The 12,208-nt window shown below is 37.5% G+C and overlaps 1 protein-coding gene across 2 annotated transcripts in view; it reads left to right on the top strand.

Annotated features, from left to right (window-relative positions):
• sh3kbp1 (SH3-domain kinase binding protein 1) overlaps positions 1–12,208 on the top strand; it is a 62,686-nt gene that overhangs the window by 5,935 nt on the left and 44,543 nt on the right. For both annotated transcript variants that reach the window (XM_030123531.1, XM_030123530.1), the window contains exon 2: positions 8,726–8,883. In XM_030123531.1, the coding sequence (XP_029979391.1) occupies positions 8,726–8,883 (158 nt within the window). The remainder of the gene's footprint in view (positions 1–8,725; positions 8,884–12,208) is intronic.

The raw sequence follows: 12,208 nt of genomic DNA, 5'->3' as shown, positions 1-12,208 counted from the left end.
CACTTGTGAAATGTTTATAGTCATATTTTCGGTTACACACATCACAGCAGACACAGCAGAGTGAAAATGCAACCACAGACCAGCTCGTAATATTTTAAAGCGTGGGCACATGTTATAGTTGTTGAACATGTGTGACTGATAAGCTGCAAAAAGACAAAATACTATTGAGTTTTACTAGATATGGTGTTGCTGCTGTTAAAGACCCCCCCCCCCCATTTGCTCAAACAATGAAGATGTACACGGAGAAATGTGCCATAAAAGGGCTCAGTGTCTCTATTGATAATTGTCTGAACAGAACACAATACAAGATTGACTGAAGATGTTTCACTTTTGTCAGAACTGAAAACTCTCACTGTCTTTCCTCCGCTGTTGCTGTCACTCTTTCACTCTTTCACTCTCCACCTACACTGAAATCCCAGAGATGAATGTGCCATGTCCCATCTGGGGGGTGGGGTTCAGGAAGGCATTCTGGGAAATGGGAGTTGCATGAACTAGCAGCAGAAAATGCACATCGAGGAAATGTAATAAATTACTAAACTCTGTCGCAAAGTAGCTCTGCAGATGCATCAGAATGTCGATTGGGAGAAGGCTTGAATTTTTCCTTTAATGTGGGAGGATTCGTTGAGGTCTGTGATCTGATCCACAGTTGGAGTGGGTGGGTTTGAGTCCCAGTGGGCTCCAGTCCAGCGTGAATGTTTTACAGACGGCAACACACAGCTGCTCTTGACATCATCAGAGACAATTCTGAAACATACCCACGTTTAACACTCAGGTCTACTGCAAACCAATGAAATGTTAATGTGGTGGGTTTGCAGAGTTCAGTGGGTCTGTGTTTTTTTGTTTTTTTTTTCTGTGGGAATGTGCAGTTTCCCCTTATCTAAACTGACTGCAGCTGTTGAGAAGACGCTACAGCCTCAACCTAGTTCCTGAATGTGTGGACAGTTTCTTGACCACTTGAGTGTAGAAATGTTTATTTGCGAGAATCTGGTGGTAAAATACATAGCATGGTATGTTGGTTATGACTCAATGTATAGCAATATATTCTGTAAGTGACTTTTTAAAGGGGTTTTATGTAGTGCTGATGTTCCAAATTTTCACCTGGAAGAAGTCATGTATTAGAAGACATTTAGTTTTACCAAAACCACCAACTAATCAACACTATATATTCAGAGATTGTATCACTCACTGAATAAAGTTCATTGTTTTCACACATTTGTATTATGGTATCAGCAACCTTTCCACTGCAAGCTAAAAGTCACTGGGCTTGATGTACCAAGATTGCAAATAACTAGGGGTGTAATGGTGCACTCGTTTGTACCGAACTGTTTTGGTTTGGGGTTTTCGATACAATACAGAGGTGTACCGAACAAATACCTGTAGCCTATATGAAGAGCACAAACACTCGGAAAGCAGGGTGGCTGCAAGCAGAACCCAGGGTTTCCCCAGTATGCATTCTGCAGTGGTGTCGGTGCTAAATGGTCAGCACTACTACAAAAAAAAAACAAAAACCCAAAAAAACCACTTTATTCTGAGGCTGGGGCACCGATAAGGGAAGGTAAACATGACAACAGAGAATATAACAGAGGCACAGAAGCTGGGTTGGATGTTCGAAGCTCATTAAGTTTTGCTTTTGGTTTTTGGTAGTTAATTCACTGTACCAAAAACATATCGAAAATGTTTCAAAAACCGAAGACCCCTTGTTGAGCCGCATTATGTAATAAATTCCCATTATGTAATAAAAGTTCAAAATGGAATAAGAATGTCATGTCATCTTGTAATAAAGCCGCATTATGTAATAAGGTGACGCATTTTGTAATAAACTACCTCAATGCATTATGTAGTCAATTTTTTCGCATTATATAGTAAGTTATTACAATTTGGGAAATTTTTGACAAAATGCACTTGACACATTTTTATTTTCAGGAAAATGTAATGTGCTAAATTAATCTTTAAACTGTGTGGTTAAAGTTTTGATTACATTACCTGTAGCTCCTGTGACTGATTTCTTCTAAATTGCTCTGAAATTATATTAATTTGGATTGTTATTACATAATGAACAATGTTATTACATTTTTTGAATAAAAATGTGTCAAGTGCATTTTGTAATAAATTTCTCAAATTGTAATAACTTACTACATAATGTGAAAAAATTTACTCTATAATGTGTTGACGTAGTTTATTACAAAATGCGTCAGTTTATTACATAATGCGGCTTTATTACAAGATGACGTGACATTCTTATTACATTTTGAACTTTCATTACATAATGGAAATTTATTACATAATGCGGTTCAACACCCCTGTACTGAAAACATACTGAACCAAAATTTTTCTGTACTGTTACACCCTTACAAATAACAGGCACATATTTGCCTGCTCGCACAAAATGCACACGCCATTGATTTGCATGTCACGGCTGATCAACTAAGATTGCCTGCGTGAATGATAACAGGTGCAAAGTCTTAGAGACTGCCCTATTTAAATGAGGATTTTGCGTGCGCTACTGGTTGTCGTCATGGAGACAGCACTAAGGGCAACAGTGACTGGAATGATCCAGACGCATGGAAATGTAACGCTACGAGAAGTTTTGTCGTAGTAGGTATTGCATGACTTCTCCTTGTGACTGGACCCGAATCACCATCTAGTTCATCTAGAAGTTCTAAAATGGCATCACTGGGTCGGCGATACATCTGTGTTATTTTTTCTTGCGTCGTTCCAAAAATGTTGATGTGAGCAGAACAGATTGGTTGTTTGTGTTGTCTTTGGTTGGTCCTATGCCGCATCCTCACCACAACAGCTGCAGCAGTCTTGCACAAAGCTGTGTCAGTTCAAACGTGCCATTCAGATGTACTCAATATAGATGCAAAATCAGCCGCCACCATCAGTTTCAGGTTTGGTAAATTGGTAAACAAATATTTGCATCTACTCCTTACATCAATTTTGCATGTTCTGCTAGAAATGCCTATATTCCATATTCATCAAGGCCAACACACTAAATGGGTTGCGTGAGCTATTTTGCCCATTTCAGAGATGCAACCCTCGGTGGATCCTGTTAGTAGATAAGCTTCAACATCTTTTTGCGTGCACAGTCAAGTTTTACATGCACAAACCTTAAGTAAACCAGGCCCATAGACACTTATTTCGACAGTCTGTCAAAATACACTGTGTCTTCTAATCATCACGTGCTGCATCAACTGATAGTTTACATTGTAGCTCTGTTAGCTTAGCTCTGTTCTTAGAGAGAAAACAGCCACAGTAAAACCACAAATCACCTGTTTTCTGTTCGGTTTGTGTTGTCAGTAGCTGAACTAAAGATCTGTTTGGAATCAAACAAGGTCAGAACTGTCACAGTTTAGTCTGACTCGTGGATCAACAAATGGCAACTTAGAAAAGATAATAACATCACATAATAACTTTATACCTTCATAAACCTCAGAATCAAACTCACCTTTGTAGAAAAAATCCTGCCATTTCAGCATCAAACACCATTCTTTTTATTTAGAGCTGTGTCCAGTGGAGAAAACAACAACAGTGCTTCTAGTTTTTACTCACTTTGTCACTTTCCTTGACTTTTAAAGTTGTTTCTTAGTGGTTCTCATCCCATCTGGTCACTTTCTGATGCTTTGGCCAAAAGCTCCGTGGTGTTAGTTTTCCTCAACATGGGAGAGCGGCAGGGTGACTCACTACTCCCTCTAGTGGTCAAAGACTCAGTTCATTTCACTACAGTCCAGTACACTGGCATATTTGGCAGAACTTCACATCTCATTACTCTAAACACTGATGATTTTAGGCCATATTTAAATATTTTAATGTAGAAATACCATACGCAGCTTTTTTTTCGGAAAACGTTCAGTATAAAAAACATACACCATGTCCATAAAATATGACTTAAAGGAGTTTACTTTAATGCATTCAGAACAGTAACACCTCTAACATCGAAATTCACCAAAATGATCCATGAATTAAGTTTTACGAGATATAATAATACACGGTTTTTGAGAACACGTATGAGTGTGAAGTGTGATTGTATTTTGTCAGAAGGTGATGAAGCATTCACTCTTCTGTATTTCACTTCCTCCCTCTTTTTTATTATGACATTTTACAACATCAACATCAGTGATCGTTCTCTTGCGCCAAATACAAATCATAAATTCAGAGTCACTCATTTCATTGTGATTATATATTTCCTAAGACCTGAAACTAATATACTCTCACACATCAGCCATGGTTACAACTCTGTGTCATCTCCATCGCTCTTGCAGAACGTTACATCCGTTTTTAATTTCCTCGGTGCACCATCATTTTGCATGGGCTTGAGTTTTCTCATCTCTCTGCATGGCTTCACACCAGGCAGAGTTCCTCTCCTGGCATTAACTTAGTGTCACTTTTAACTTGCGCCCTCTTTTGCACTCGTCCAAGTGTGTCGTGTACTGAGCCACAAGCTGTCGTCTCCTTCCGTACTGTAGTGCTGCTGACTGACGTGGGCGGGTGGGTGGACATGCCGTGATGTCCTGCTCTGGGTTTGCGATCTGCCACAAGCTATCAACTCACTGAAAATCCTTCTCCTACTTACCGAGAGTCTTTGCCACCCAGACGTTTTCACTCCTACTACTGTGGTAGCTCCCACATACGTGTCCGGAAAAAAAAAAAAAAACTGGCTTAACTCTTTAACCCCTGAGACATTATTTCTATAAAACATGCTTTTGCGTCTGTAGAATTATCATAAAAGCTGCTGTGAGTATGTGCTTGTGTCCCTTTTCTTCGGTGGTTTTGTTTTATTGTGTGTTTTAGGGTCAAAATAGGATGAAATAACAGAAAAAGACAAAGAGAGGAGTTGAAGTTTGACAGGTTTTTAGTAAATAAGACACTCAGAATGTACCTCAATAAGAGATGTAGGGTGTTGAACATGAACTGTGAACTGGAACACATGCAACAACAACAAGCATTTGAATTTTGACCCAGTAGTTTTTGTTTTGGGGTTTTTGGGTTGTTTTTTTGTTTGTTTGTTTGTTTGGTTGGTTTTTTTTTTTCTAAATCAGTCCAGCTACTTTTTGACAGATGGTTGAACTGAAAGCAGTTATGTGGTCAAAACTTGGTAAACACAGTAAAAAAAAAAAAAAAAAAAAAAAAAAAAAAAGGAAAATCACAACAGGGAAAATACCAATAAAAACAAAACAGGAAAAAATGGTGTAAAAATCTCACTCACTGCTCTGTTTTTTGACCCCCATTACACAGGCGGTGAGGGGTGTACTGAGCATGCACAGATGTGTGTGGAAAAAACAAGGTCTATTCTATCAGCACGTTTTGAATTTTTTTCTATTAAGCAAACGGTTGAATTTTTATGAATATTTAAAATAAACCGTACATTCAGAACGCTCACCCCAGGCACATCAGGAGTTAAAGGGTTAATGGAATTTATGCCTAACCGCTGTCTCATCTCTGGCTAATCTCTCACCAGAATCACACCCTCCCCATCTATACACGACTCGGACCACAGTAGAACTTCTTCCTCCTAATGCCCTGACCTTCCACTTTACTTTCACAACAGCAGTAGTCTTGTGGTTCATTGTGGCTGGTGTTATCGTGTACCAGTTTGTATTTGTGTGCTTTACTTCTCTTTGCAGATGCATATGGACGGTGTGAGGGAGTGATCATTTTGGGGAGGAAGCCAGTATGTCTGAGTCATAGCTACCCCTTTCTGCTGTTGTTCCCATGGTTACCCTACCCCTGAATCCCTACCACCCCCCCACCCCCTACCCCTGGCCCACCCTCTTCTACCCACACAGTTTAGACAAGGATCAGGCCTTGGCAGTGTGTATGTGTGCATGTGAGTGACTGTGTGAGGGTTAGGGTTAAGAAGGTTATACTGTATGTGTGATATGACACATTCAGTAAATTTTTACCAGCATTAGCAGCTACACAAGCTGTCACAAGGTGTTTGTGTGCATGATGTTTAGAAAGACAGAGAAAGAGAGTGAAACATGAAGTGTGTTTGCATTTTGTCAAAGTATTAGCTTCATTAACAATTCACTCTAAAACACTGACCTTAAAGGCACATTATGTCGTACTGATATTCCAAATTATGGTGTCAAGATGAGGTCAGATGACATTGTAAACATATGTGAAGTATTGTAAACCAAAACAAGTGTTCAGAGAACGCAAACCTCTGCCAAGCACCCCGAACGGTGTGCATGTGTGGATCGACTATTTCTTTTTAAATTAAACAGTTTCAAGGTTGTTCCATACAGCAGAAAAAGTTGAAGCTTGGTACCAGTCATGTGTATGTCAAATTATATTAAATTCCAGTCAATATTTGTTGAGTTATAATGAAAAATATGTTGTAAATGGGATTTTCAATGTTAAATTGAAATGTCCACAAAGTCCACATTCCACAGTGGATGTGGACAATTTTATGCTAGCTATAAGCTACAGGTATATCAAATTGGAGGATAATCGGAGTTGTTTTGAATTTTTTTTATGAATTTTCGAATATTGCTCAATGATGAGAGACTGGAAAATTTGAGATTTTGTGACCTTGCTGTGAGCTTGAACTTTGGCCTACTTGGCCCAAAATTTAATGGGTTGGTCCCAGGGCCTAGGCCTATCTGTGGGTCAAATTTGATAAAGATGGTTGTAATAGTTTTCTCGTAAATTTGCTAACAAACTAACAAACACGCAAACAAACAAACACACAAAGTAAAGTGATCACAATACCTCCTTGTGGAGGTAAATATATATTTCTTTTTAAAAATGCACCTACAAAACTTACTTTGCTCCCACAAACCCGTTTTTTTGCTTTTACAACACGCTTTCTGCTTTTACAAAACTTTGCATTTACAACACTTTTCTGCGGTTACAAAACATTCTGGCCTCTTTTTGGTGTGGGGGTGTGGTTAGATGAGAGACGTGTCCAAACCTGGTTTAGACTGGAAGCAATGTTAGTGGTAATGGACAGACATCGCCTCATTCACTACAATGGAACGATTGTGAAGTACCACTGTGATGTGTCTGTTTCATGTTGTTTGTTTGTTTGTTTGTTTACTTATTTCGAATTTGCATTAAAACCAAACAATAAAAGGATTATATAAAAGGAAGTCCAACATTCGAAAAGGACTGGGATGAAGTTTAATTTATAATCTCCCATCCCCTTACCCCATTCTTCAACCTACCCTAAATTCCTACACAAAACACGAAATTGCTATACATATCAAGAATAGATTGTCCATTTTGCAGCAGCATTTCACATTAAAGTAAACTCTGTCCTTTTCGTAGCAGTAATCATGCACATATCAACAATAAAAATAAACTCTGTCCATTTCATAACAATAATACACATATTAAAAAAAATAAACTCTGTCCTTTTCATGACAATAATACACAAATCAAAAACAAATAACACCACTTATCCTTATAGGGCATAATGAAGTTGGTTCTGTTCTTGAAACCAGTTCCGAGATCCGTAAACAGAACCAGTTTTGTTAACGGAACGCGGAACCAAGCTGTGCTCCAAGCCCTGTAGTGTCTGGCTGTGCACATAGCAGTGCCGGTTTGACTTAAATGGACCTCAGATTCACTTCCATTTTTTTGACAGTTGATCAGAATAACACTGTTTCTTATAATCTTTGCATGTTGGATCTGCTGATAGTTTACATCATAGCTCTGTTAGCTTAGCTCTGTTTTAAGACAGAAAACAGCCATAGTAAAACCATAAATCACCTCCTTTTTCTGTATGGTTCGTGTTGTCAATAGCTGCACTAAAGCTCTGTTTGGAAAAGTCTAGACAAGGTCAGAACTGTCATTGTTTACGCTGAACGACAACTTAGTAAATCCCATAATAACCTTAATAACTTTAATAACTTTATGCCATAATAACTTTATACCTTCATAAGCCTCACCTGTGTAGAAGAAACGTCGCCATTTCAGCATCAAATTCCATTCTTTTCATTTAGAGCTGTGTCCAGTGGAGACAACAACAGTTCTTTTAGCTTTTATCACTTTGTCACTTTCTTTGACTCAAAAAAGTTGTTTCTTAGTGGTTCTCATCCCATCTGGTCGCTTTCTGATGCTTTGATCAAAGGCCCTGTAGAGTTTGTTTTCCCCAACTTGGAAGACCGTCATAGGAGGTGTCTGTAAAATTCTTAAATTATTTGATTTCAATGTGTTTTAGCACCCTGAAAAACTAAAATTAAACAGGACACCAGCACATTTCTGGATACCGTCATTGTAAAATATCAATTATCTTTGGCATAACTTTGTAGCTGTTGATTCTCAGTACTCTAATGATAATTTTAGGCCATTTGTAATATTTGAAAGTAGAAATATTACATTTAGCCCCTTTAATTTACTTCAAATACAGTAAGTATATTGTGTATTTGTATAGGAATTTTTGGAGTCTTGCTTCTGTTGCTTGTGCATATGAGCTTTCATTATTATTTCAATATCTGCTGCTATTCGACAAAGAAAAGCGTCAAACAAATAAACAAACCAGCAATTATATGCAGTTTATCCCTGCAGTTAGTGATTTGCATATTAATGTAAATTTACAGTGTGGCAATTGCAGCCTTATGCAGTCGTTCCTCTTTCAGTTCCAGTTTTGAATCCATGAATAAAACCAGCACATTCATCAGAATCAAGCTTATTGTGCAAGAGAAATATGAAACAATTTGACACCTTTGCAAAGCTTGACCTTCTTTCGTGCTTGCTCTTTCTTTTCCTTTGCGTCCAGTGGAGGCCGTGGTGGAGTTCGACTATGAGGCTCAGCAGGACGATGAGTTGAGCCTGACGGTGGGCGACATCATCGTAAACATACGCCGCGATGATGGAGGATGGTGGGAGGGCGAGCTGGGGGGACGAAGGGGGCTGTTTCCAGACAACTTCGTCAGGGTGAGTAATTGCAATTTCCCCTTTCATCTTTCCTTTTTCTCAACCTCACTCTTTTACATGTGCCATTAATCCACAGGAGGCTTTCCGGAAAAAGCAGAGTACTTCCCAGTCTGACGCTGCTTTATGGGTTTTTTTTGGTATTTTTGCAAAGCGTAAAGTACTTTTGTCTTGGGTTGATTTTGCAGTTACAAGATATAGCCTATTAGGCGAGGTTAAAAACAAGGCATGAACAAACACAAAGTTGCACCACTTAGGGCAGGGGTTTCCTCACGTTTTATGTCATGCTGTCTCTTGCAAGCTAAAAGAATTTCTTTGCTTTGATCAACATGCAAATTGCTGACATTTCCGATCCAAAGCGTATTCAATGTGGGTATTTTCTCCTTTATAACACACATAATATGCAGCTGATTGAAAAGGGCTTCCATTCAATTCTGATCATATCCCGTAAACATCCACAGTTGGATGGTTTCACACCATTAGGTTCAAGAGTTAAAAATAATTTACAGACAGACAGACAGATAGATAGATAGATAGATAGATAGATAGATAGATAGATAGATTCTTCATTGTGTTATTAGATACTATATGTAAAAGCCTACATCTTATATGCATGAGGTGTAACCCAAAAGTTCATGTCATGTAAAATCATGATCAGTTATCTGCAATATGACCTTTGAGTATTTTTTTTTCTATTTAACTTTTATTCAACCAGATAAAACCCATAGAGATCAAGATCCATTCACAAGGGTGACCTGGCTAAGAGATCAGGACAGTATAGATTAAAACATACAATTTTAGAGGTGCAATAGTATAGTATTTAGGACTAACTTGTGAGAGTAACCCATAAAGACCCAAACAACCACTGGTGACCAAAATTAACTACCAGTATAAAAATTTTAATAACCTCTGATCCATTAAATCTATCAATCCATGTAAATATTTGGTGTAAAACACTATTTGTCATCTTTTCATGGTCATCAGATATGACCCATTTGGATGTTCAGAGGCTCCGTAGTCTTCTCCAGCATTGATTCACCAGTAAAACCAGTGGAGTTTTATAAATGAGAGTGGATGGAGACACTGGGTTTATATTGAGTTAATGATAAATTTCATTGAAAAAGTCACATTTTATTCATTGTTTTTCTGTTTCTGATATTATGACAACTTTAATCTGAGCTTTTATGAACATCTACATGATCAGTAAATGAAATATGGGAAAATACCTTATTTTTTATTAAAGAAACACAAAAGACAGAGGATAATATTGTAATAAATTTTGATAAATCACTTAAGAAAGGTTAAATACAGAGTAAAATTCATTTGAGAACTGCTGCAAAAGTAGCACTGGGTCTTTATGGGTTACACCCAGTTTTCTCACCTGCTAGATCATGATCCAAAATAAGGTTGTGAACTCATTCCAAGTATGTTGCAAAGTATGTGGTTAAAAACAACAACAATAGCAAAAAAAAATACCTCTCATGTTTCAGCAACCCAAAACATCTACAGCATTTAAAATATTTAATAACTTTTGAAGCATTAATCCTATCAAAGTACAAGTGTAAAATGAAAGACGGATAAAAAAATAAAGGGGAAAGTGACAGAATAATGAATAAATAAATAAATAATATAGGCTATTCAACCGACTGCTACCCTGACTCATTGATCAGCCTGAAGGCAGAGGGAATACATGAGTTTGTTTATCTATTTGTTCTCCTCTGAGGCACATACTAACATCTCGGCAACGGCATTAAAGTAAATCTGTCTTTGAGGACATTGTCTGCTTGGCTTAGGATTCTTCTGGTTTTCTGGAACACTTGCTTCTTCCACAAAGAATTCAAGTCCTTTAAATTGGACGCCTACAATTTTGGAACAGCCCCTAATGCTGCTGCTGAGACTGTTCTTGTCTTTCACAGAAAGCCCATTATAAAAGTAAAGAACAGAAAAAGTTGAAGGACTTTCAATAAAAGAAGGATAAAAACTATATAAAACTGTTTTAGAAATATTAAATGAGTTCAGGTTCCGCAGTAAATGGATTCTTTGTTGATCTATTTTGACCAGTGACTGTTTTTGTCGAACCTGAGCTCAGAATCAAACAGCCGCAAGATACAGCTGCGGGAAAAATTATTAGACCACCTAGGGCTGGGTGCTATGGGAAAAAACCTATCACACTAAATTTTTTCATATCAGACAATATCGATATGTATCACGAGATAAATCAAATCACTATTTTATGTCAAGCTTAAATTTTCCATTTCTCATAAGTTAGTTGTGAAGACATCAGAGAGACAGAAAGAGAGAAAGAGAGAGAAAGAAATGCGTATATCATGGTATTTATGGAGAAGTCCCATCCTCTGTGCTTAGAAATATCAAACATTAGCATGTGCGCTGTGGCTGCTCTTACGCCTGTCCTGTGTACCTCAGCCTAACTTGAAGTTGCTCTAGTGTGACTGGTTTGGTGCAGCGCTACTTAATTACAATTGGCTGTTCTCACATCTGTACAAACATGGACAAATGAATTCTATCGAAATTGTATCGGGCATGTCTCATATTTCTATTGAGGAAAAGTTATATCGCGATATATATTGTTATTGTTTTATCGCCTAGCCCTAAGACCACCCTTGTTTTCTTCAATTTCTGGTTCATTTTTAATGCCTGGTACAACCAAAGGTACATTTGTTTGGAGAAATATAATGATAACAACAAAAATAGCTCGTAAGAGTTTAATTTAAGAGCTGATATCTATCCATTTTCCACTTTTTTTTTTTTTTTTATTTTAACCAAAATCACCTAAGTTCTTACATCAATAGCTATGGCATTGTACTGACAAAAACAGTGATTTTAGGCATTCCATGTTTTCTTTTCTGTCTGTTTTGGTCACAGGAGATTTTTTCCACAACTGTATTTGTACATGTCCATAATTTGGACCTCTTCGCCATGAATCATACTAGTATCGTGCACATCAAAATATAACTTAAACACATATGGATACAGATGGATGTTTCTCTTCATTTAGATCTGGTTAGTGTTGATGGAATACTCAGATTACTTGAATATTTGCAATATCAGATGCAGAAGACTAATAATAATAATAATAATAATAATAATAATAAATTTTATTTATAGGCACCTTTCTTGGCACTCATGGACACCATACGATAAACAGGAGAGTATAAAACAAGCAATAGAACAGAATAAAAAGCAAAAGGCAGGTTAAAAATTGGTCAGTACAACTGTGGTCATATCGAGAAAGCGGTCCTAAACAGATGGGTTTTGAGTCTGGATTTAAAGAGAGGGAGTGAAGTCATATTTCTGAGCTCTGGTGGTA

Source organism: Sphaeramia orbicularis, chromosome 20 (assembly GCF_902148855.1).
Source record: "Sphaeramia orbicularis chromosome 20, fSphaOr1.1, whole genome shotgun sequence".
Lineage (NCBI taxonomy): Eukaryota > Metazoa > Chordata > Actinopteri > Kurtiformes > Apogonidae > Sphaeramia > Sphaeramia orbicularis.
Note: the sequence above shows the minus strand (reverse complement) of the source record. Positions and strands in the feature narration are given on the sequence as shown.